At 45.1% G+C, this 26,772-nt stretch overlaps 1 protein-coding gene and 2 pseudogenes across 4 annotated transcripts in view; all 3 read left to right on the top strand.

Annotated features, from left to right (window-relative positions):
• The first annotated feature begins 2,100 nt into the window (after positions 1–2,100).
• LOC111537369 (signal transducer and activator of transcription 3) overlaps positions 2,101–26,772 on the top strand; it is a 70,663-nt gene continuing 45,991 nt past the window's right edge. Inside the window, exon 1 of one of the 3 annotated variants that reach the window (XM_026448624.2) lies at positions 2,101–2,390. Coding sequence is in view for 2 of the 3 variants with exons in the window: in XM_026448623.2 (XP_026304408.1) it covers positions 2,110–2,390 (281 nt within the window). In the remaining variant the exon portion in view is untranslated. The remainder of the gene's footprint in view (positions 2,391–26,772) is intronic. The other 2 variants (XM_026448623.2, XM_026448622.2) reach the window with 2 other exon arrangements.
• LOC111537371 lies at positions 17,123–18,011 on the top strand (annotated as a pseudogene). Its single transcript, XR_002729976.2, has one exon. The product of XR_002729976.2 is annotated as a 60S ribosomal protein L7a pseudogene (transcript).
• LOC111537372 lies at positions 19,791–20,431 on the top strand (annotated as a pseudogene).

Below are 26,772 nucleotides of genomic sequence, written 5' to 3'. Positions count from 1 at the left end.
ATTTCTGAATATCTCTGTGATCTTGAAAATGTCATATTATGTTTGCTTTAGTTTTCTATCAGCGGATAATATGGCCTCTCCTATCTGCTACTCATGATTGTGAGAAAGAAACGAGGCAGGGAGTGTATAAGGTGTGTAAGTGTTTTGTAAGCAGTAAATCACTAAACAAATCCTAGACCCTATGTTATCAGGGAGGAAGTTAATGGCATGGGATAGCGCAATTACAAGAGAATATAGGTGGAGACGAGGGATATCTGTGCTGTGGTGTAGATAAACAGTCTAATCAATACTCACACACTCCACAGGTTAAATACAGCAATTTCCACATTGGGCTGTGTCTACCAGAGGGCAGTAGGAGGTTCTCAATTCCCAGCACCAATGAGCCTATGAATTGCCCTGTAGATGCCTCTGTCCCTCGTTGGATATGAGGTGGTATGAGTGGTCTGAATCTGTAGACGTTAGACGGGTTTCAGGTATCTGGGGAACCATATGAGTAAAAGCTTGTGCTGTTTCTGGGGCTAGAATCTAGTCTCCTTCAAACACTCAGAAGGATCTGTGACTCCCTTCAAAGGTTAAGAGTCATTGATTTTTCTCACTAGAAATTAATAAGAATAGCTATCCTTGGGGAGAAGGAATGATGGGGGTAGGGAAAGATTTTCATTTAAAATTTTTGACCTTTCTGAATGGTCTGCATTTTCTAAACAGGAACATGTTATTAGTTTCATTGAAAAAAAAAATGTCAGGGGTTATCTGAGCAGTGAGATAATGGGTCCTTTATAGATTTGTGTCTTTATACCGGTTCGTATTAAACAAACACAAATGGCCGGGCGCGGTGGCTCAAGCCTGTAATCCCAGCACTTTGGGAGGCCGAGACGGGCGGATCACAAGGTCAGGAGATCGAGACCATCCTGGCCAACACGGTGAAACCCCGTCTCTACTAAAAAATACAAAAAAAAAAAAAACTAGCTGGGCGAGGTGGCGGGCGCCTGTAGTCCCAGCTACTCGGGAGGCTGAGGCAGGAGAATGGCGTAAACCCAGGAGGCGGAGCTTGGAGTGAGCTGAGATCCGGCCACTGCACTCCAGCCTGGGCGACAGAGCGAGACTCCGTCTCAAAAAAAATAAATAAATAAATAAAAATAAACAAACACAAATATTAATAACATATTTTTAAAGACCCTAAAAAAACAAAAATTAAAAACCCTGATAGTATCAGCACATACACAGAAATCACTCCATTATGCAAAGTTCATCCTCTATTATGAAAGGCAAAATGTCTACATTTCCTATGAACCACTGGCTTCAATTCAGCAAAACTTGCATACCAAGTAGGCAAGGTGGAAACGAAAAAGGCGGAACATTTCATGTATTTCAATTCAGACGCATAAAAATGTCAAGCCCTACACGTATCAACTTTCGTATACACCGTCTTCTGTATTCGCCTGTACCGGCCAATGGGCTAGCTGGTCGGAGTTTGATGCTTGAAGTGATGGAACGGAGGACGGGGTTAAATCTACTACCCTCTCCCCACGCACTCTAGTATTTACTCTATTTCCACGTCATGTTTCCGGGTGTGTGTGTCCCTGCTCACGCAGAAACTGAAGTTCAAAGCAGGCGGAGTCACCCATGTTCTTTTTGCTGTCCCCAGAACCTATTTCAGGTGTTGGGTCCCCAGAGGATCTGGAGATACCTGGGGACTGTCTAACTGGCTGATTCCCACGTGGTAAGAGGCTCTCAATCTCGCCACCACGTGGTGCCAAGGGCCGGGAAAAGGGAGAGCGGACAGGAGGGAGCTCTATCAGGGGCATTTAAAGTGCCTTGACGTCACGCACTGCCAGGAACTCAGCTGAGTTTTCAGCAGAACATTCCGGTCATCTTCCCTCCCTCCCCCCGGGCTTCTGTGCCCAAGTCCTTGGCTCTTCCCCTCGCTGTGGCGGAGGGAGGAGCACCGTACTGTCGGAACAGCCAGCACAGGGGCGTATCAGTCTTCTCTTGGCTCCGCCCTTTCTCCTAGCTGTTCTCTTCATTGGTCAGTGGGCGGGGCTTTGTCGGTAGCGCACACGCACTGGGACCTCTGGGTGGCCGAGCGAAATGGCCGTTCATGAATTATGCATGACGGCGTGCATCGGCCAGGCTGGGGCTGGGCGGGGATTGGCTGAAGGGGCTGTAATTCAGCGGTTTCCGGAGCTGCGGCGGCGTAGACCGGGAGGGGGAGCCGGGGGTTCCGACGTCGCAGCCGAGGGAACAAGCCCCAACCGGATCCTGGACAGGCACCCCGGCTCGGCGCTGTCTCTCCCACTCGGCTCGGAGAAGCCCTTCGGCCTGAGGGAGCCCCGCCGCCCGCCCCCGGCGCACGCGCAGCCCCGGCCTCTTGGCCTCTGCTGGAGAAACAGGTGAAGGGGGTGCAGGGTGGGGCCGTCGGGGAGGTCTGGGGACCTGGGGGCGCCGCTGCGGTTGGGGGCCTCTGGGACCTTGGGGATTTTGTGATGGACGCTGCAGTGGGGCGGGGAGAGATGAGGAGACGCGGAGGGTCGCCCTGAGGGAAGACTCTTCGGGATGACAGGAGCGGGCCTCGGAAGGGACTCGGGGCGCTGGAGGGAAGTTTCGTTCTTCGGAGAAACAGTGAGAACGCGCCCGAGGGGGCACCGTGGGGCGAGGGCGCACTCGGCTGCGGCGGCAGGAGTGAGGGACAGTCCCCCGATTTCCTGCTCCCTGGGGCCCTGGGGACGTTCCGGCCACCGGAGCGACTGTCACGCCGGCGGGGATCACCGGCGCGGGTGGGGGTCGGAAAGCGCCTCCTCCCCGCCCGGCCGGCGGCTCCCGCTGAGCCACTTCCTCCGCTTGCCCCGTTCCCGCTCCTTCAGGAGCCAGCTGTGCCCTTCTGGAGGCAGGAATAGGTGTGTCTGTCCCCTGCAGCCTCACGGGCTGGCTGGTCGCGGGTAGGCTTTCTTGCATAAGAATCAAGTTTCCTGTAGGGAAATTGACAGACCGGTACTCTTTCTAAATTCCCTCCCATCTTTTTCTAGGTTAAACTATGCTCCCCCTACGCCCCCGCCATGTAAAAAAGAGGGGGAAAAAAAGACAAAATAAAATCCCCGTCAACCCATCAAGCCAGCTCTAGAGAGAGAAATAAATCTCTTGGCAATGTTCTTTTCCAAGTACCTGGTAAAGTCGGCCAGAAGATAAATAATTGAGCCATTGCGTTTACTGGATTGTGGTGTTGCTTAATTGCATAGGACAGAATGAACCAATCGAGAGTGGGAGTTCTCTGTCTCAGAGCCAAGATCTTGGGTAAATGCAGAGGAGAGGGAAACAAAGGCTGGCCTTGACAAAACCATGTGTGCAAAGTTTACCTGCGTTTAGGGGGGTGTGGTTGCACTGAAGTTAAGATTCAAACCATCACCCAAGTTGGTATTTCCATGTTTGGTACACATCACTCTGTGCCATATCAGGTCGTTGTAAGTGTGGTGACAAAATCAGTGGTTAGTCATTGTTTTTTGTTAAAAATGTGTATAGTGTGTACCTGCTGGTCTTACTGTATGTGCAACTAAAGGTTTACGTAGTCTATGCATGGGTTGTAAATTTTTGGCTGGCAGTGCTGATAAAGCATTGGGCTTGAATAAAGCAAAGCAGAAAATCGTCTCAATCTTTTATATGTGGATTTAGACTGTGTTATGACTTGATTCAGCCAGTTTTCTATTTTATTTTATATTAAATATGTCTGTGTTCTCTGAGTCAGCACATTTATTTCCTTATTAAATGTTCCAGACGGGAGTGCTAGCCCAGTTTTTGTTCAGTTTGCACAGTGGGATGGGGAAACAAGTCTGGAATTAAAAAAAATTTTTTTTAGAGGTTGGAGCCTTGATTTTAGTCTCTGTATTAGCACATCCATCACAAAGCACCATTAGTAAATTCATGAATCTTTTGTTTTTTATGTATTTCATTTGGGAAGAATAATCACTTAAAAATATCCACAGTGCCAGGCATGGTGGTGCACACCTCTGATCCCAGCTACTTGAAGGCTGAGGCCGGAGGATTCCTTGAGTCCAGGAGTTGAGTCTGGTCTGGGCAACATGGTGAGAGGCCAGGTATTGGGTCTAGAGTCTAGTCTAGGCAACATAATGAGAACCCATCTCTAAGAAAGAAAGAAAGGAAAGGAAAGGAGGAAGAAAGGAAAGAAAAAAAAAATACCCACAGCACAGTTATGAATTGACCCACAAAGGACTTGTGAGGTAGGTAGTTCACATAACAATTACTCTAATATTGTAGATAAGAAAATTGAGGCCAAAGGATCAAGACACTTGCCCAAGGCGGCAAAGTGCCACAGTGGTGGAATTTGTGCCGCCTTTTGTATATTTTGTGAAAAGTATCAGTGGAATTCTTTTTATTTTATTTTATTTTTGAGACAGAGTCTTGCTCTGTCGCCCAGGCTGGAGTGCAGTGGCGCAATCTTGGCTCACTGTAACCTCTGCCTCCTGGGTTCAAGTGATTCTCCTGCCTCAGCTTCCCAAGTAGCTGGGACTACAGGCGTGTGCCACCACGCCTGGCTAATTTTTGTATTTTCAGTAGAGACCAGGGTTTTACCATATTGGCTAGGCTGGTCTTGAACTTCTGACCTCGTGAGCCACCCGCCTCCGTCTCCCAAAATGCTAGGATTACAGGTGTGAGCCACCGCACCCAGTATCAGTGAAATTCTAACATATATCTGAACAGTAAAATACCACCAATAGGCCGAAAGACTTCATGGGAGGTAAATATTCAATAAACAGGTGAAAAAAGAAATACAGATGGAGCTTGCTTAGATTATTTTTCTACCTAATTGCTATGTCTAACTTGGGAAGTGAGGAACTGTTTTTGGTCAGCATAATTTACCATCAGAATTTAGCTATTTACTAATGAAAAGAAATACTAATCTAGGTTTGTTTTAGATTAAGGACAGTCATGACCTAAATGTCATTTAAACCAGAGTGCATTGTGGCTTGATCAGTGGTCATTTCTGTCTCTAGAAAGTTGCTTTAACTACCCTGCCTCTCTACGTGTCTCTTGACATTCAGATGTGAGATGGCGTAGAGGTGGTGACCAACTTTCCAGACACCTTTTTAGCGCATGGTTTTCTTAGGTGATGTGCAAATCAACAAATATATACTTTTTTTTTTTTTTGAGTTGGAGTTGCATTCTGTCACCCAGGCTGGAGTGCAGTGGTGTGATCTTGGCTCGCTGTAACCTCCTTCTCCTGGGTTCAAGTGATTCTTGCACCCCAGCCTCCTGAGTAGCTGGGATTACAGGTGCCCGCCACTACGCCCAGCTAGCTACTTTTTGTATTTTTAATAGAGGTGGGGTTTCACTATGTTGACCAGGCTGGTCTCAAACTTCTGACCTCAAGAGATCTGCCCACCTCAGCCTCCCAAAGTGCTGGGATTACAGGCATGAGCCACCTTGCCTGGCCAACAAATATATACCTTTTGCAACTTTGTCAGAGTTGCTATGAAGAATAAGTTGTATCTTGTTCACAGAAATTTCAGTCCACTCGGGGAGTTGATAAATGTTTTAACCATCCAATGTAACATCTTGTCAGCAAAGAGATGGTGAGACTTTACTCTTGCGCTAACAAGGTAGCTGTTCTACATAAAAGAATATACAGTACAGATGTAGAACATTTCTGTTAACATAGAATGTTCTGTTGGACAGTGCTACTGCTGAATGCTACCGGTCTTCAGAGAAAGGAGAGGTTATGAGGCCTGGAGTTGTCTAGAATGTCTTTTTGCCAAAGGAGTGATTTCAACTGGGTCCCAAATAATGGGTGGAATTTGATAGGTGTAAAGAATTTGTGGTGGTTTATGCCTGTAATCCCAGCACTTTGGGAGGCTGAGGCAGGAGGATTGCTTGAGCCCAGGAGTTTGAGACTAGCTTGGGCAACATGGTGAAACCCCCTCTCCACTAAGAATTAAAAAAATAAGCCAGGCCTGGTGGCATGGGCCTGTAGTCCCAGCTACTATTGACACTAAGGTGGGAGGATCACCCGAGCCCAGGGGGTTGAGGCTGCAGTGAGCCGTGATCCTGCTGCCGCACTCCAGCCTGGGTGACAAAGACCCTATCTCAAAAAAAAAAAAAAAAAAAAAATTCCTGGTAGCCCAGTAGACTAGGAGGGTAAGTAGGGGAGAAGTGATTACTTATAAAAGACATTGAATACAAGACCAAGGAATTTCAGTTCTGTTCTTTTGTAGGGGAAGCTTTTAAAACTTTGGAGGCGAAGCACTGATCTTTAATCATAGAGTGCCTACTATGTGTTAGGCACAGGCCTGATTGCCTGATGCTGGTTAATTTGTACAAAGTAAATCAGTGCATATGCCCTCTGCCCTAGGGAAGTTATTAACTGGAGTCTGACATTGTACAAAGGTAGCTGTCCTGATTAATTTGATTTGGTACTTTGGGTGAAAAAAGCATAGTGTGCTTAAGTGCAGAAGTGTTTTTTGAGGATTTTTGATTGTAGCTGGGATTACAGGCCCACACCACCAGGCCTGGCTTAGTTTTTAAATTTTTAGTGGAGAGGGGGTTTCACCATGTTGCCCAAGCTGGTCTCAAACTTCTGGACTCAAGCAATCCTCCTGCCTCAGCCTCCCAAAGTGCTGGGATTACAGGCATAAGCCACTCATATTTTATGTCTTTTGCATTTAAAAATTTCGCCATAACTTTTGGGTCATTTATAAAAACCACTGAAAGAGTACTTGAGGGACATACCCAAATCCTGAACAACTTCTGGTGTTCTGGAGCAGTCTCAGTGAGATCCAGGAGGATGACATTGCTGGGCTGGCCCAGACCTTATTGGTTATGGTGGAAAGAATTAATATTGTGGTTATATACTCTTTGTTAGACAACTTGGCTTACAAGATGTAAGCGTAAAGTGTAGTGCACTTTAGTCAGTATGGCCACATGGTCCTTTGGTGGTAAATTGTTTGAGGTGCCTCTAGTTTTTTTTTTTTTTTTTTTTTTTGAGATGGAGTCTCGCTCTGTCACCCAGGCTGGAGTGCAGTGGCTGGATCTCAGCTCACTGCAAGCTCCGCCTCCCGGGTTCACGCCATTCTCCTCCCTCAGCCTCCCGAGTAGCTGGAACTACAGGTGCCCACCACCTCGCCCGGCTAGTTTTTTTGTATTTTTTAGTAGAGACGGAGTTTCAGCATGTTAACCAGGATGGTCACGATCTCCTGACCTCGTGATCCGCCTGTCTCGGCCTCCCAAAATGCTGGGATTAGTGCCTCCAGTTTTTTTTTTTTTTTGAGACGGAGTCTTGCTCTGCGGCCCAGGCTGGAGTTGCAGTGGCCGGATCTCAGCTCACTGCAAGCTCCGCCTCCCAGGTTCACGCCATTCTCCTGTCTCAGCCTCCCAAGTAGCTGGGACTACAGGCGCCCGCCTCGTCGCCCGGCTAGTTTTTTGTATTTTTTAATAGAGACAGGGTTTCACCGTATTAGCCAGGATGGTCTCGATCTCCTGACCTCGTGATCTGCCCGTCTTGGCCTCCCAAAGTGCTGAGATTACAGGCTTGAGCCACTGCGCCCGGCGGTGCCTCCAATTTTTAAAAGGAATAGCATATCGGGCCAGGAGTAGTGGCTCATGCCTATAATCCCAGCACTTTGGAAGGCCGAGGCAAGAGGATTGCTTGAGCCTAGGAGTTCGAGCCTAGCCTGGGCAACATAGTGAGACCACCTTGTTTCTTTAAAAAAAAAAAAAAAAAAAAAAAAAAACAGGCTGGGCATGGTGGCTGACACCTGTAGTCCCAGCACTTTGTGAGGCAGAGGTGAGCGGATCACTTGAGGTCAGGAGTTTGAGACCAGCCTGGCCAACATGGTGAAACCCCGTCTCTACTAAAAATACAAAAATTAGCCAGGTGTGGTGGCTCACGCCTGTAGTCCCAGCTACTCTGGAGGTTGAGCCAGGAGCATTGCTTGAACCTGGGAGGTGGAGGCTGCAGTGAGCTGAGATCCTGCCACTGCACTCCAGCCTGGGCAACAGAGTGAGACATTCTGTCTGATAGTGCTACACTGAATGCTACATGTCTTCAGAGGAAGGAGAGGTTATGAGGCCTGGGAATAACATATGGAAGAATGAATTTCTGTTGTGGTCAGTTATCATTTGTCATGTTAGGATTACCGCAACTCTCTAATTCAGATCAGCAAACATATTGAGAGCCAGGTATTGCATCAGGCATGATCCAAGGATAATGAAACATTGTCCGTTTTCATGAAACTGGAGATGTTGCAGGGACCAAGGTGTGTCTTGTGCCAGTATGGAAGTAGGACAGGGGAGACGACAGGACAGTGAATGGTTCAAGACTCAGGCTCTGAAGTCAAACAGATCTGGGACTGAATCCTGGATCTGCCACTTCCTAGTCAGAACCTGAGCCTCTGTTTTCTTATCTGTAAAAGAAGATGATAACAGTACTTGTAGGTACTGTTGACGATTCAATACGATCATAGGGATAAAATGCTTAGCATAGTGCCTGGCACATAATAAGAGCTCTGTAAATCTAAGTTCTTATTAAATATCCAAGAAAAGAGATTAATTCTCTTCAGGAGTGAGAGAAAGTCATCATTATTGAGGGGCTTTATCAGATAGGAACACCTGAATAGGGTTTTGTAGGATGAATAGGAATTCTTTCCACAAAGTTGCGTTATAAATAGTTGCATTCAAGGCTGAAGGAACATGAGTGTGCAGAGGCTTAAAACAGCCTTGTGTCGGCCTGGTGCAGTGACTCATGCCTGTAATCCCAGCACTTTGGGAGGCTGAGGCAGGCAGATCACGAGGTCAGGAGATTGAGACCATCCTGGCTAACACGGTGAAACCCCGTCTCTACTGAAAAATACAAAAAAATTAGCCAGGCGTGGCGTGGGCCCGCCTGTAGTCCCAGCTACTCAGGAGGCTGAGGCAGGAGAATAGCGTGAACCTGGGAGGCAGAGCTTGCAATGAGCTGAGATCGCGCCACTGCACTCCAGCCTGGGCGACAGAGCGAGACTCCGTCTCAAACAAACAAAAAACAAACAAAAAAAGAAAAACAGCCTTGTGTGTTTAGGGAGCTACAAGTAGAAGTTCTTAATTTAGGAGAACCAAACCAAGGGGGAAAGGAGGCCAAGGAACCACAGTTCTTATCCCTTTTCTGTTAATAATTGGGTTTAAATGTCATTAAGTTATTTTGTCCTTTTTAGAAAAGTAATAACATGCTATCATAAAAAAATAAAGACTTGTAGAAATATAAAATGTGTGTTTTACATGTATCCTGTTAATTGGCTTGGTTTTATTCTGCAGATTTTTTTCAGCCCTTTCTGTTTACCAGGTTATCTTGGACATATTTATTCCAAATTCCTTTTAACAGCCCAGCAAAAGAATATTAAGGAAGGTAAATCTACCCCTACAAGACAATAATGTTTGGACGATCCGGCTTTCCTTCCTGCTACCCCCAGCCTTGAGAATAAATGACCTTGCTCATCACTGACCTGTTACCTGACCTTCGAATTTTTTTTTTTTTTTTTTTTTTTTTTTTTTAGACGGAGTCTCGCTCTGTCACCCAGGCTGGAGTTCAGTGGCCGGATCTCAGCTCACTGCAGGCTCCGCCTCCCGGGTTTGCGCCATTCTCCTGCCTCAGCCTCACGAGTAGCTGGGACTACAGGCGCCCGCCACCTCGAATTTTTAACTGCATCAGCCAAAGAACTTATATTTTTAGTCTTCCTAAGGTGATTGCTATTGTAGTTTTGAAACACTTGGTTGTTATGTTTGAGGGTTTCATGGTCCAGAGTTACTATAGCAGTTAAAAGAGTGGACCATCAGGTCAGACCTCTTGGGCTTTAATCCCAGCTCTGACTTCTCTTAGACCTTGGGCCTGTTGCTTTCACTTCTCTGGGTTTCAGTTTCTCTATCCACAATTGTGGAAACGAGGTTCACTTGTAGAGTACTTGAGAGGATGAAGCAAGATGATGCATATCAAGTACTTTGCATAGTGCTGGGCAGATAGGTAACGTTCAAGTGCTAATAGTTACTATTATTACTATTTATGTTTTGAGACAAGGTGTCACTCTGTCATCTTGGCTGGAGTGCAGTGGCAAGATCACAGCTTATTGCAGCCTTGACCTCCCAGGCTCAAGTGATCCTCCTGCCTCAGCCTCCGGGGTAGCTGGGGCTACGGGCGTGTGCTACTACCCTTAGCTAATTTTTAAATTTTTATTTATTTATTTTTTGAGATGGAGTCTCGCTCTGTCGCCCAGGCTGGAGTACAGTGGCATGATCTTGCTCACTGCAAGCTCTGCCTCTCGGGTTCATGCCATTCTCCCACCTCAGCCTCCCGAGTAGCTGGGACTACAGGCACCCGCCACCACGCTTGGCTAATTTTTTTTGTATTTTTAGTAGATATGGGTTTCACCGTGTTAGCCAGGATGGTCTCCGTCTCCTGACCTGCCTCCGCCTCCCAAAGTGTTGGGATTACAGACGTGAGTCACCACGCCTGGCCTAAGTTTTTAATTTTTTTGAGTCGGGATCTCGTCATGTTGCCCAGGCTGAATCACTCTTATTAAAAACTATAATATCAGGCTGGGTGTGGTGGCTTATGCCTGTAATCCCAGCACTTTGGTAGGCCGAGGTGGGTGGATCACCTGATGTCAGGAGTTCAAGACCAGCCTGCCCAACAGAGTGAGACCCCCCCCGTCTCTACTAAGAAATATAAAAATTAGCCAGTTATGGTGGTGGACACCTGCAATCCCAGCTACTCTGGAGGCTGAGGTAGGATAATCACTTGAACCCGGGAGGCAGAGGTTGCAGTGAGCCGAGATCATGCCACTGCACTCCAGCCTGGGTGACAGAGTGAGACTCTGTCTCAAAACAAAAACCAAAAAGCGTAATTAGGGTGGTAATGCTTATACATAGGGGCAGGTGGAATAAAACATAATTAGGAGACTGGGCACAGTGGCTCATGCCTATAATTCCAGCACTTTGGGAGGCCGAGGTGGGTGGATCACCTGAGGTCAGGAGTTCAAGACCAGCCTGCCCAACGTAGTGAGACCCCCCCCCCCACCCCGTCTCTACTAAAAATAAAAAATTTAGTCAGTTGTGGTGGCAGACGCCTGTAGTCCCAGTCAATCGGGAGGCTGAGACAGGAGAATCGCTTTTGAACCCAGCAGATGGGGATTGCAGTGAGCTGAGATCGCGCCACTGCACTCCAGCCTGGGCGACACAGCGAGACTCCATCTCAAAAACAGAAAACAAAAAACAAAAAACTGTCATATTAACAACTAAAATAAAATTGTAATATCTGTTAGATATTACAAAGTCAGGCAAATTATGATCCATGGCAGCCACTAATGACCCAAAGGAGAGAAAGAATAATTGGCAGATTCTAACCTAATGCAAAAAAAACTGAATGAATAGAGATGGGGGATTTACATTCTGTTAGAGGAAATTGAGGCTATCATATAAAAGGAATAGGTAAGGCAAACTGTAAATTCCTGTTTACACAAATGCCCTTTTGATAAATCTCTGTATTGTCCACAGTCCATGATTACCTCTCACTTATTTTAAGTAATATTTAACACATTAAAAATGGATTACCACCCAAGGAATTGCTCCTGCACAGAAAGTGCAGATAGTGTTGAAGATTTGAGGGGAAGAGGAATGATTAGAATTGGCTGTGTCTCAGGAAGAAGCCAACAGGAGGAACCTTATTTTGAGTCAGGTAAGGAAGGTAGGAGTGAGGAGGCATCCCAAGTGGCCAGGTATGAAGCTGGGAGCTGATTGCTGCACATTACTCAGCTGAATTAAATGTGCCCTCACATCTGTGTGTGTGTACATGCAAATGTACGTGTGTATGAGGTAGCTGGAGGGGTAGACCTTTATATTCCTGTCCTGTAACTTTCCTTTGCAAACTAATCTATATTCAGAATAGTGTTGCAGTTAAGAACCACCCAGCTTGTCCATGAAACAGGTTCTCTCACCCCATCTCCCTAGTTTTAGAGAAGGCAGGAAAGAAAAGGCAGTGCTTTTCTTTTTTCCTGGCTGTATGGGGGGGCGGGGGCAGGAAGAAGCCAGCAGAGCTTGAAAGAGAAAGTAAACCTTCTGGGAAATAAACGGCTTGGCTTCCCTGCTGTGGAGGAGGAGTGCAAATTATTAGGGGGATGTTTGGGTAGTTTTTGTAGAAGCCATTTCTGAAAACTGATTTGGATTAGCAAAGGTAAACCCAATTTAGGAAAACCCTGCCCAATCTGGTGTCAGCCACCTGTTTCCCGCTTTGTTTGACTGATGTGATTAGTTTGTGGTATTCTGACCTCTCATTCTTATTATGAGAGTTGGAAGATTTGAGTGTGAACTTGAGCACCTGCTTCAGTGAAAGCTTCCTAAAATGCATGTTTTTCACATTTTTTTCTCATCTTCATTTTGTTTTGCTTTTTAGCAAACACTTTTTTCTGACAGAATCTAAAAGCATTAGACTTTTCTTGTTTTCCCCTTCTCCTCCCACAATGTAATCTTGAAAACCCAGGTGTTAGCTGTGTAATCGTCTCTCCCATAAACCAAATAAAGTGCAATGTCGCATTGAGTTAGCATTAAAATAGTCGGCCTTTGAATTTTTTTCTACTTGTGATTTAAACATAATAAATATTTCATCTCAGACTGACTTTCTCTGACACATCAGTTTTGCATTTGGGTCTCTTTTCATCAGTATATTTAGGGAAAGCACATTTATTGAAACATTAACCAAAATAAAACATAATTAGGAGGCCGGTAGTGATGGCTCACACCTGTAATCCCAGCACTTTGGGAGGCCAAGGCGTGTGGATCGCTTGAGGTCAGGAGTTCAAGACTAGCCTTGCCAACAGGGCAAAATCCTGTCTCTGCTGAAAATACAAAAAACTAGCTGGGTGTGGTGACACGTACCTGTAATCCCAGCTATTCTGGAGGCTAAAGCACGAGAATCGCTTGAACCTGGGAGGCAGAGGTTGCAGTGAGTCGAGATCTTGCCACTGCACTCCAGCCTGGGCAACAGAGATTCTGTCTCAACCAACCAACCAAAAAACAAAAACAAGCATAATTAGGGTCGTAATGCTTATACATAGGGGTAGGTGGAATAATTGAAGCATTCTAGAGCCAGAAATAATCAATTAATTAAGAATAATCTCTCCGGGTGCCGTGGCTCACGCCTGTAATCCCAGTACTTTGGAAGGCTGAGGCGGGTGGATCACCTGAGGTCAGGAGTTCGAGACCAGCCTGACCAAGCTAGTGAAACCCCATTTCTACTAAAAATACAAAAATTAGCCAGGTGTGGTGGCAGGTGCCTGTAATCCCAGCTACTTGGGAGTCCGAGGCAGGAGAATCACTTGAACCCGGGAAGTGGAGGTTGCAGTGAGAGATTGTGCCATTGCACTCCAGCCTGGGAAATGAGTGAAACTCCGTCTCAAAAAAAAAAAAAAAAAGAAAAAAAAGGAATAATTAATACTCATCCTTAATCCCATGTGTTATTTTCCATTTCTGTTCTAATGAATGAATGAGTGGATTGCATGTGGCTCGAAGCAGTGAGACACTTGAGGGTCCTAATTACTGTATTGAAGAGTCCTAGTTCATAGAACCACCTAAAATTTCTGGTTCTCAAATGTGGTGCAGGATTTTGACAGTAGGGGAGGTTGTGTGTGTGATGGGTACAGGGGGTGCATGGGAATCTCTGTACTTTCTACTCAATTTTGCTGTGAACCTAAAACTGCTCTGAAAAAGAAAGTTTATTGTCCAGGCATGGTGGCTCACGCCTGTAATCCCAGCACTTTGGGAGGCCGAGGCAGGCGGATCACGAGGTCAGGAGATGGAGACTATCCTGGCTAACACGGTGAAACCCTGTCTCTACTAAAAATATAAGAAATTAGCTGGGCATGGGAGAATGGTGTGAACCCAGGAGGCGGAGCTTGGCAGTGAGCTGAGATCGCGCTATTGCCCTCCAGCCTGGGTGACAGAGCGAGACTCTGTCTCAAAAAAAAAAAAAAAATCCTGTTTCTGTAGAAATATCCCAGGTCAGCAGTGCCCTATAGATTCCATGGATGGTTACCCTAAGTTTTCCAGTGGGAGTACATACCTCTATACCCAGTGAGAATATTTTCTGAGTAATGGGAATGAGACTGGGATGGAGGGTAGAGAAGATCCATACAGTCTTTGGGTTAAACTTTTTCCCCTTTGCCTAGGAAAGATTAATGCTAATCTTAACCACGGATTTGTAGTAACAGTGTATCAGTTTTGTCATTCAGTTCTAGACTCCAGTTTTGTTTATTGTAATACCAAAATTTTAGAGTACATTTTCAAACGAATCAGTATAAAAGATATGTAGTAAGTGGAAAATTAGTCTGCACCTTATCCTTGGAACTCTTTCCCAGGGACAGCTAGTTACCTACTATTTATTTTTCCTGAGTTACTTCATGTGTATGCATGCAAACATGTTATTTTCTGGGTGTTTTCTTCCTTCCATAGATAGCAGCAAATACACCAAACTCTGTATTTTGCTTTTTGTCACTTTATCTTAGAGAATACTTAATGCGAATACATGTATATATACCTTATGTTTAAAAAGTCTACATAGTAAAATTAGCCAGGTGTGGTAGTATGTGCCTGTGATCACAGCTACTCAGGAGGCTGAGGTGGGAGAATCACTTGAACCCTGGAGGCGGAGGTTGTATTGAGCTGAGATTATACCACTGCACTCCAGCCTGGGCGACAGAGCGAGATTCTGTCTCAAAAAAAAAAAAAAAAAAAAAACCCTAAAACTACATAGTATTATTCTAGGCTATGGGTATCATAAATTTGATTTCCTAATGATAGGCATAGATGATTTGCCTGGGTGGCAAATTAGAGTTGGCTGTGTCTCAGGAAGAAGCCAACAGGGACCTTATTTTTTTTTTGAGACGGAGTCTCGCTCTGTCACCCAGGCTGGAGTGCAGTGGCCGGATCTCAGCTCACTGCAAGCTCCGCCTCCCGGGCTCACGCCATTCTCCTGCCTCAGCCTCCCGAGTAGTTGGGACTACAGGCGCCCGCCACCTCGCCCGGCTAGTTTTTTTTTGTAGTTTTTAGTAGAGACAGGGTTTCACCGTGTTAGCCAGGATGGTCTTGATCTCCTGACCTCGTGATCCGCCCGTCTCGGCCTCCCAAAGTGCTGGGATTACAGGCTTGAGCCACCGCACCCGGCCAAGGGACCTTATTTTAAGTCAGGTTCCAAAGACAGAAACATTGTTGCAATGAATATTCTGACATTTGTTTTTGTGCTTATATGAATAAATCTGTACACCTATGTTTTTAATGTTTTAATCATAATGTATATACTATTTGAAAATGTGGCTTTTTAGTTAACAGAGTGCATGTTTTACCCCATTGCACTTAAACATTAACTTGGGGACAATTAAATGAATCTGTCACTTGGACAGGCACGAATTGTACCCCCCTACAAATCCACAAACCCCCAATTTTTTTTTTTTTTTGAGACAGAGTCTCACTGCAAGCTCAGCCTCCCGGGTTCATGCCATTCTCCTGCCTCAGCCTCCCGAATAGCTGGGACTACAGGCGCCCATCACAACACCCAGCTAATTTGTTGTATTTTTAGTAGAGGCGGGGCTTCACTGTGTTAGCCAGGATGCTCTCCAGCTCCTGACCTTGTGATCCGCCCAACTTGGCCTCCCAAAGTGCTGGAATTACAGATGAGAGCGAGCCACCGTGCCCGGCCGTTTTTTTTTTTTTTTTTTTTGAGATGGAGTCTTGCTCTGTTGCCAGGCTGGAGTGCAATGGCATGATCTCTACTCACTGCAACTACCGCCTCCCGGTTTCAAGTGATTCTCCTGCCTCAACCTCCCGAGTAGTTGGGACTACAGACGTGTGCCACCACGCACAGCTAATTTTTGTATTTTTGGTAGAGATGGGGTTTCACCATGTTGGCCAGGGTGGTCTTTGTCTCTTGACCTCGTGATCCACCCACCTTGGCCTCCCAAAGTGCTGGGATTATAGGTGTGAGCCACCATGCCCAACCAAATCCCCAATTTTTTTAAAGCTTACTTTGTTGATATGAACCCCCTTTCGCAAGGACAACTGGTTACCTATTATTTATTTTTTTTTTACAGTTGCTTTGTATGTATACATTCAAACATAGATGCATATACCTTTAATGCCAGGACCAGGCCCACGAATCTCAATTACTGCATTGCCAAGACACAAAAAACTTTTGCTAAACTCCATTGCTCCTTTGGCAAGTGGGGGAGGGATGTTTGTTTTTTGGTATTGTTCTCATGGATGGGTTGCTTATTGGTGCTTCTATTTGAGTTGTCTATAGCAATAGTGTTTCCTCCCACGCTCCCTCCCTCTCTCTCTCCCTTCCTTCCTTCCTTAGAGATGGTGTCTTGCCATATTGGCCAGGCTGGTATCAAATACCAGGCCTCATGCAATCTTCCTGGCCTCCTTGCTGGGATTACAGGGGTGAGCCACTCCGCCCAGCCTATAGCAGCAATTTCAGTGTAGTCCATAGACTCCTGGGGGTCCTAGATCAAAACTGTTTTCATAATATAGTTATTTGTGTTTGTGGCTACTGCCAGTAAATCAAATAACACTGATTTCACTTAGGATTGTCCATGATGAAACAGTAAGCAATGTTAATTTCATGATTCTCCACCCTCGAGGACTCTCTGATATTCTGTAATGAGAAGTATCACAGTGGTAAGGAAAAGCGTGTGTCAACTAAGTTGTGATGTCATACTGGATGCTTTTTCCATGAAACACCATTCTTACTTGAAAGAATGAGGCTGGGCGTGGTGGCTCACGCCTGTAATCCCAGCACTTTGGGAGGCCGAGGCAGGCGGATCACCAGGTCAGGAGTTCAAGACCAGCCTGGCCAACATGGTGAAACCCCATCTCTACTAAAATACAAAAATTAGCCGGGTGTGGCGGCTAGCCCCTGTAATCCCAGCTACTCAGGAGACTGAGGCAGGAGAATTGCCGGAACCTGGGAGGTGGAGGTTGCAGTGAACCAAGATCATGCCACTGCACTCCAGCCTAGGCGACAGAGTGAGACTCTGTCTCGAAAAAAAAGAAGGAATGACTGATAAACCAACTGAGATATTGGCAGATATTTTCTCAAAAATGAAAGAAGGGGCTTTCGCCTCCCGCCACCCAAGATGCCGAAAGGAAAGAAGGCCAAGGGAAAGAAGGTGGCTCCGGCCCCTGCTGTCGTGAAAAAGCAGGAGGCCAAGAAAGTGGTGAATCCCCTGTTTGAGAAAAGACCTAAGAATTTTGGCATTGGACAGGACATCCAGCCCAAAAGAGACCTCACCCGCTTTGTGAAATGGCCTCGCTATATCAGGTTGCAGCGGCAGAGAGCCATCCTCTATAAGCGGCTGAAAGTGCCTCCTGCTATTAACCAGTTCACCCAGGCCCTGGACCACCAAACAGCTACTCAGCTGCTTAAGCTGGCCCACAAGTACAGACCAGAGACAAAGCAAGAGAAGAAGCAGAGGCTGTTGGCCCTGGCCGAGAAGAAAGCTGCTGGCAAAGGGGATGTCCCCACTAAGAGACCACCTGTCCTTCGAGCAGGAGTTAACACCGTCACCACCTTGGTGGAGAACAAGAAAGCTCAGCTGGTAGTGATTGCACACGACGTGGATCCCATCGAGCTGGTTGTCTTCTTGCCTGCCCTGTGTCGTAAAATGGGGGTCCCTTACTGCATTATCAAGGGGAAGGCCAGACTGGGCCGTCTAGTCCACAGGAAGACCTGCACCACTGTCGCCTTCACACAGGTGAACTCGGAAGACAAAGGCGCTTTGGCTAAGCTGGTGGAAGCTATCAGGACCAATTACAACAGATACGATGAGATCCGCCGTCACTGGGGCGGCAATGTCCTGGGTCCCAAGTCTGTGGCTCGTATCGCCAAGCTCGAAAAGGCAAAGGCTAAAGAACTTGCCACTAAGTTGGGTTAAATGTACACTGTTGAGTTTTCTGTACATAAAAATAATTAAAATACAAATTTTCCTTCAGAAAAAAAAAAAAAATGAAAGAAGGGAAGTTGTCTGTTCAGGGAAAGCAACTGACAGTATTTGTTACCAATGATAAAATTTGAGCTTTAGAGTAAAAATCAGAATTTGAGAAAGCTTGTATCCACCACTGTGAGTCTGACAGTTTTCTAATATTAATGAATATAGTTTTTGATGTTGATAAATATAGTGTATAATGAAATGCACCAACATTTGGAAGGTCTGCATATCTCTGAAACAGTGTTTTCCACATGACTGATGCCTGATGTTACAGAATCATGCATGTAATCCCAGCACTTTGGGAGGCTGAAGCGGGCCGAGCGCTTGAGCCCAGGAGTTTGATACCAACCTGGGCGACATGGCGAAACTCCATCTCTACAAAAAATACAAAAAATTAGCCAGGTGTGGTGGTGCTCACCTGTAGTCCCAGCTACCTAGGAGGCTAGGTAGGAGGATCACCTGAGCCTGGGAAGTTGAGGCTGCAGTGAGTCAAAATCATGCTGCTGCACTCCAGCCTTGGTGACAGAGTGAGATTCTGTCTCAAAAAAAAAAAGATTCCTTCATTTTTCAACTAGTGTATCTATGTGAAGTCAAATTTTCCTCATGTATTCAACCAAAGCAACATATTACAACAGATTGAATGCAAAAACAGTTACGAGAATCCAGCTGTCTTCTATTAAGCCAGACATTTGAGAGATTTCCTAAACTTTGAACAGTGCTACTCTTTCCACTAACTGTTTTTTGTTTTGAAAAAGAGTTACTTTTTTTTTGAAGACAGAATCTCTCTGTCGCCCATGCTGGAGTTCAGTATTGCCATCTCAACTCCCTGCAACCACTGCCTCCCGGGTTCAAGTGATTCTCCTGCCTCAGCCTCCTGAGTATGAAAAAATTAACCTTTCTTCTTCTTTTTTTCTTTTTTTTTTTTTGAGACGGAGTCTCGCTCTGTTGCCCAGGCTGGAGTGCAGTGGCACGATCTCAGCGCATCCTCCACCTCCCGGGTTCAAGTGAGTCTCCTGCCTCAGCCTCCTAAGTAACAGGGATTACAGGCGTGAGCCACTGTGCCTGGCCAAAAATAGTTACCTTTCATAAAAATGTTATTTATGCTAGTATGCAGTAAGTTTATATTTTTAATGAATTGATAAATGTTTTTAAAATTTCTCATTTTTGGCCAGGCACTGTGGCTCACACTGGTAATCCCAGCCCTTTGAGAGGCTAAGGCAGGAGGATCGCTTGAGGCCAGGAGTTCAATACCAGCCTCAGCAATATAAGGAGACCCCGTTCTATAAAAAATACAAAAGTTAGCCGGTTATGGTGGCGTGTGCTTATAGTCCCAGCTACTCGGGAGGCTGAGGATTGTTTTGAGCCTGGGAGGTTGAGGCTGCAGTGAGCTGTGATGATGCCACTGCACTCTAGCCTGGGTCACAGAGTGTGACCCTGTCTCAAAACAAACAAACAAACAGACAAACAGAAAACCCCTCAATTTTAATGTCTAATACATATAATTTCTAATAGATAACTTCTAATAGATGTAACCTTTGTAAACAAAAGCTTTTTGGAGTCCTCAGTATTTAAAGGTGTAAAGGGGTCCTGAGGCCAGAGGCAGTGGCTCCTGCCTGGAATCTCAGCACTTTGGGAGGTTGAGGACCACTTGAAGGCAGGAGTTTCAGACCAGCCTGGACCACATAGTGGGACCCCATCTCTCTTTAAAAAAAAAAATAAACTGGGATTCGCCGCTGCAGCCGCCGCCGCCCCCAGGAGCCACCCGGCCCAGATCCCCGCACCATGCCGTGGGAAAAGACCTTCAAGCAGCGCCGCACCTTCCAACAAAGAGAAGATGTCTGACTTATTCGAGAGCAGCGTGCAACCAAAATCCCGGTGATAACAGAACGATACAAGGGTGAGAAGCAGCTTTCTGTCCTGGATAAAACAAAGTTCCTTGTACCTGACCATGTCAACATGAGTGAGCTCATCAAGATAATTAGAAGGCGCTTACAGCTCAATGCTAATCAAGCCTTCTTCCTGTTGGTGAAGGCCACAGCATGGTCAGCGTCTCCACACCAATCTCAGAGGTGTATGAGAGTGAGAAGGATGAAGATGGATTCCTGTACATGGTCTATGCCTCCCAGGAGACGTTCGCGATGAAATTGTTAGTGTAAAACTAGAAAAATGCATCTATTCTAGACTTTTTTAAACCTTTACCAAGGAAAAAAAGGGATGTTACCAACTGAGATGGATCAGTTCGTCTAATCACAGATCATCCAACAGTAGTGTTCCCACCTAGGAGTGTTAGGAAGTTGTGTTTGTGTTTCAGGCAGAAAACTGAGCTCCAAGTGAGCACGTTCAGCTTTGGAAACTGTATTATTTAATGTAGGCTAGCTTGTTTTCAGATTTTAAAAATTAAAAAATAAAATACTTTGCATTCTAAAAAAAAAAAAAATTAAAACTTTTTTCATTTTTTTATATTTCGTTTTACAAAACAATATTTTTATTTTTAATTCTTTCTTTCTTTCTTTCTTTCTTTTTTTTTTCAAGACAGAGTCTTGCTCTGTCTCCTAGGCTGGAGTGCAGTGGTGCGATCGCGGCTCACTGCAACCTCTGCCTCCCAGGTTCAAGCAGTTCTCCTGCCTCAGCCTCCCGAATAGCTGGGATTACAGGTGCCCGCCACCATACCTGGATAATTTTTGCATTTTTAGTAGAGACATGGTTTTACCATGCTGGCCAGGCTGGTCTTGAACTCCTGACCTCGTGATCTGCCTGCCTCGGCCTCCCAAAGTGCTAGGATTACAGGCGTGAGCCATTGCGCCCAGCTCTACTATTTCTTTTCTTTTCTTTTCTTTCTTTTGAGGTGGAGTTTCATTGTTGTTGCCTGGGCTGGAGTGCAATGGCGCGATCTCGGCTCACTATAACCTCTGCCTCCCATGTTCAAGTGATTTTCTTGCTTCAGCCTCCTGAGTAGCTGGGATTACAGGCATGCACCACCACACCCGTCTAGTTTTGTATTTTTAGTAGAGATGGGGGTTTCTCCATGTTGGTCAGGCTGGTCTCGAACTCCCAACCTCAGGTGATCCACCTCGCCTGGCCTGCTTATTATTTCTTTTGAACTTAAAAAATAATAATTAAAGGGACCCTGAGAGGAAAGAGTTTGAGAAAGGTTGATCTAAAGGTTTTAACATAAGAATCCCTGGGTTATTTGCTTAAAAAGAAGAAAGAATCTATGGATCTTCTGCCCAAGAGAGTCTGATTTAGTTTATCTGGGGTCATCCTCACAGGCATAGCAGATACTCTGATTCAGATGGTCCTTGGTCCTTAGTTTGAGAAACATGGCTTTATAAGGACCATAGAATATAAAGTCTTCTTTGGATTAGTGAAGTCATGTCCACAGGGTTTAGAAAATGTTTTTGTAGGTGGGGCGTGGTGGCTCACGCCTGTGATCCCAGCACTTTGGGAGGCCAAGGCAGGCGGATCACTAGGTCAGGAGTTCAAGACCAGCCTGGCCAATATGGTGAAACCCCATCTCTACTAAAAATACAAAAATTAGCTGGGCGTAGTGGCCTGTGCCTGTAATCCCAGCTACTTGGGAGGCTGAGGCAGCAGAATCACTTGAACCCAGGAAGCAGAGGCTGCAGTGAGCCGAGATTGTGCCACTGCTCTCTCCAGCCTGCGTGACAGAGTGAGACTCAGTCTCAAAAAGAAAAAAAAAAGAAAATGTTTTTGTTTTAGAGATAAAGTGGAAGAGTAGTCATGTAGTGAATAAGGGAAAATGCTTTAGAGATTTCTTTTTATTCTGTTTGCTCTTCTTGGTATGCATGTACCTGAATATTAAGGATATTTTATGACTAAAGAGTCATGACATTACCAGATTAATGTTGAGTTTTGTTTTAAGATACTTTCTGACTGCTTGGGTTAATTTCTACAGACGATTCTGGTAAAAAATAGCCTTTAAATTTTATAAGTGTTGATTTATTTCAGATGTCTTAATAAAGTTAACTTCCAGTTATTACATGTAACGTATATAAAGTTCTCATTTTCCTTTATTCTCGTAATTGTTTGCATAACAAATTCTAAGGGAAATTTGCTTGGCAGAGATCACATAGCAGAGATGAGATTTAAAAACAGGTAATTTGGCTGCTAGCCTGTGAGTTTGAAGACTCCAAATTTGCATCCATGTGTAGTCACTTAACATTTCTGTCCTTATCTGTAAATGGGAATAACACCTACTTGATAGGGTTGTTACATTATCTTGGCCACCTAAAGGTTCTCTTTGGCTGAATGATTGACTGGAAAACGTAATGTGAATTCATGCTTCAGACTAGGTTCTTTTTTTTTTTTTTCTTTTTTTTTTGAGATGGAGTTTCACTCTTACTGCCCAGACTGGAGTGCAGTGACACTGCAACCTCTGCCTCCCAGGTTCAAGCTATTCTCCTTCCTGCCTCAGCCTCCTGAGTAGCTGGGATTACAGGCATGCGCCACCATGCCTGGCTAATTTTTTTGTATTTTTAGTAGAGACGGGGTTTCATTGTGTTGGTCAGGCTGGTTTCAAACTAACTCCTGACCTCAGGTGATCCGCCCGCCTCAGCCTCCCAAAGTGCTGGGATTACAGGCGTGAACCACTGTGCCTGGCCCAGACTAGGTTCTATATGGGTGTGCTTTTTAGAATTTAGATCGTGATCTATCCCCAACACAAACTGGATAGTGTTTCTTTCTAAATTCTAAGTGTGTATTCTCTTTTTTTCCTAGGCACTGCCACTGCTTCACTTACATTGTGGGATTATAATTTCATGAGTAGTGGAATTTCCTTACGAAATGAGATATTCTCTGAAAAGTGGTTACATCATGCAAAACTATGATGTGTAATGAGGTCGCTTAGTTTTCTAAGTACATTGTACATTTTGATAAGATTTTCATAGAAAAGCTTGTCTCCTTGGGGAGATCACTCATCTTCCATCTTGACTATTATTTACACTTTATGGGTCAGATTTATCTTTTTAAAAACTGAACCATAATGCTCAATTAATATATTTTAAAAATTAATAGACTTTATTATTTTTATTTTATTTTATTTTTGAGACGGAGTCTAGCTCTGTCACCCAGGCTGAGTGCAGTGGTGTGATGTTGGCTCACTGCAACCTCCACCTCCTGTGTTCAAGTGATTCTCCTGCCTCAGCCGCCCAAGTAGCTGGGATTACAGGCACCCGCCACAACGCCCGGCTAGTTTTTGTATTTTTAGTAGAGACGGGGTTTTATGTTAGCCAGGCTGGTCTCGAACTCTTGACCTCAAGTGATCCGCCCACCACTCCCAAAGTGCTGTGATTATAGGCGTGAGCTACCGCACCCAGCCTAGACTTTATATTTTAGAGCAGTGTTAGTTTTACAAAAAAATTATGTGGAAAGTACAGAGAGTTTCCATATACCCCTTACTCTCTCCCACAACTTCTGTTATTAACATCTTGCATTAGTGTAGTACATCCCTTACAACTGATAAGCCAACTTGATACATTATTATTAACCAAATTCCTGAGTTTATTTCTATTTCTATTTTATTATTATTTTTTAGAGGTAGGGTCTCACAGTGTTGCACAGGCCAGAATGCAGTGGCGTCATCATTACTTGCTATAGCCTCAAACTCCTGGGCTCAAGCAATCCTCCTGTCTCAGTCTCCCAAAGTGTTGGAATTACAGGTGTGAGCCACTCTGTCTGGCCTAAAGTCCATAGTTTACATTACATTTCACTCTGTTGAGCCATCTATGGATTTTGACAAATGTGTGATGATGTATATCTGCCAGTACACAATTATATAAAATAGTTTCACTGCTCTAGAAACCCCTGTGCTCTCACCCACCTCTGCTGAACCACTGGCAACCACTGATCTTTTATACTGTCTTCCATAGTTTTGTCTTTTCCAGAATATCATATAGTTGGACGTACAGTGTGTAGCTTTTTCAGATTGGCTTCTTTCACTAAATGATATGCATTTCAGGTTTCTTCATGTCTTTTTGTGGCTTGATAGGTTGTTTCTTTTCATTGGTGAGTAATACTCTATTGTATGGATATACCACATGTTGTTTATCAAACATTCACCTGAAGACATTTTGGTTGCTTCCAAGTTTGAGCAGTTATGAATAAAGCTGCTATAAACATTCCAGTGCATGACTTTTCACCTCCTCTGGATAAATATCAAGGAGTGCAATTACTAGATCATATGGTAAGAGTATGTTTAGTTTTGTAAGAAACTATCAAACTATATTCAAAGTGACTGTACCGTGTTACATTCCCATCAGCAATGAATGAAAGTTCCTGTTACTCCACATCTTCATCAGCATTTAGTGGTGTCAGTGTTTTGGATTTTAGCCATTTTAATAAGTATATAGTGGTATACATATTAAAATTGTTTTTTTTTTGGAGATGGAGTTTCGCTCTTGTTGCCCAGGCTGGAGTGCAATGGTGTGATTTTTTTTTTTTTTTTTTTTGAGATAAGGTTTCCCTCTGTCTCCCAGGCTGGAGTGCAGTGGCATGTTCAGAGCTTATAGCAGTCTTTGTCTCCCAGGCTCAAGTGATCCTCCCACCTCAGCCCCACCCCAAGTAGCTGGGACTACAGGCATGTGCCACCACATCTGGCTAATTTTTTGTATTTTTTCTTTTTTTTTCGAGATGGAGTCTTGCTCTGTCGTCCAAGCTAGAGTGCAGTGGCATGATTTCGGCTCACTGCAACCTCCACCTCCCGGGTTCAAACAATTCTCCTGCCTCAGCCTCCCGAGTAGCCGGGATTGCAGGCACGTGCCACCACACTCAGCTAATTTTTGTATTCTTAGTAGGGACAGGGTTTCACCATGTTGGCCAGGTTGGTCTCGAACTCTTGACCTTGTGATCCGCCTGCTTCAGCCTCCCAAAGTGCTGGGATTATAGGCATGTGCCACCATGGCCAGCCAAAATTGTTGTTGTAATCTGTAATTTCCAAATGGCATTTGATATGCATATTTGCCATCTGTATATCCTCTATAGTGAGGTACTTATTCAGATCTTTTGCCTAGGTTTTTTTTTTTTTTTTTTGGGAAATAGAATCTCGATCTGTCGCCCAGGCTGGAGTGCGGTGGTGTGATCTCGGCTTACTGCAACCTCCCTGCCTCACAGGTTCAAGTGATTCTTCTGCCTCAGCCTCCTGAGTAGCTGGGACTACAGGTGAGTACCACCATACCCAGCTAATTTTTTGTATTTTTAGTAGAGACAGAGTTTCACCATGTTGCCCAGGCTGGTCAGGCAATTTGCCTGCCTTGGTATTAGAGTGCTGGTATTACAGTCATGAGCCACCATGCTTGACCCAGATGTTTTGCCTAGTTTAAAAAAAAAAAAATTAGGCTGGGCATGATGGCTTACGCCTGTAATCCCAGACTTTGGGAGACTGAGGTGGGCGGATCATCTGAGGTCAGGAGTTCAAGACCAGTCTGGCCAATATGATAAAACCCTGTCTCTACTAAAAATACAAAAAATTAGCTGGGCATGGTGGTACACACCTGTAATCCCAGCTACTAGGGGGGCTGAGGCAGGAGAATTGCTTGAACCTGGGAGGCGGAGGTTGCAGTAAGCCAAGACTCTGCCACTGCACTCCAGCCTGGGTGACAGCAAGACTCCATCTCAAAAAAAAAAATTATTTATGGCTGGGCACAGTGACTCATATCTATAATCCCAGCATTTTGGGAGGCCCAGGCAGTAAGATCCCTTGAGTTCAGGAGTTCAAGACCAGCCTGGGCAACATAGTGAAACCCAGTGTCAATTTTTTTTTTTGAGACGGAGTTTTGCTCTGTTGCCCAGGCTGGAGTACAGAGGCGCGATCTTGGCTCGCTGCAGCCTCCACCTCCCAGGTTCAAGTGATTCTCCTGCCTCAGCCTCCTAAGTAGCTGGGATTACAGGTGCACGCCACCATGTTTGGCTAATTGTTTTGTATTTTAGTAGAGACTGGGTTTCACCGTGTTACCCAGGCTGATCTTAAACTCCTGAGCTCAGGCTGTCCACCTGCTTTGGCCTCCCAAAGTGTTAGGATTACAGGTGTGAGCCACCGTTTCTGGCCTCAATTTTTTTTTTTTTTTTTTTGAGACAGAGTTTTGCTCCTGTTGCCCAGGCTGGAGTGCAGTGGCACAATCTCTGCTCACCGCAACGTCTGCCTCCAGGTTCAAGTGATTCTCCTGCCTCAGCCTCCCGAGTAGCTGGGATTACAGGCATGTGCTATCACACCTGGCTAATTTTGTAGTTTTAGTAGAGACGGGGTTTCTCCATGTTGATCAGGTTGGTCTCGAACTCTCAACCTCAGGTGATCCACCCGCCTTCGCCTCCCAAAGTGCTGGGATTATAGGCTTGAGCCACTGTGCCCCGCCTATTTCGGCTTTTACTATAAAGATGCTTAAGCCACTGTGATGACTACCAAGTGTGGCCCTGCAGCCCAGCCACTCTGGGCTCCCAGCTCCTGCATCCTGCTGCAGACTTGACATCTTCCCTCAGGTAACTTGTAATTGTCTCCTATCTTGCCCAAAATATAACTCTTAAAACTTTTCTCTCCACAAGTTTGTGCCTCTCTCCCTGTCTGACTTCCCCATCTAAATAAATGGTAGACCACCATCTGCTCCTTTGTGCAAGCCAGAAATCTAGGAATCATCCTTAAATCCCATTCTGTCTTATCTCTGCTTTCATTCAAAGCCTCAGCAAGCAAGTCTTGTTGGTTCTACCTCTAAAGTTTTCTCAAATACTGTTACTTGACTCATCCTGATTTCTGTTT

The sequence above is a fragment of the Piliocolobus tephrosceles genome, chromosome 16 (assembly GCF_002776525.5).
Source record: "Piliocolobus tephrosceles isolate RC106 chromosome 16, ASM277652v3, whole genome shotgun sequence".
NCBI lineage: Eukaryota > Metazoa > Chordata > Mammalia > Primates > Cercopithecidae > Piliocolobus > Piliocolobus tephrosceles.
This window is presented reverse-complemented; position numbering and strand designations above follow the sequence as displayed.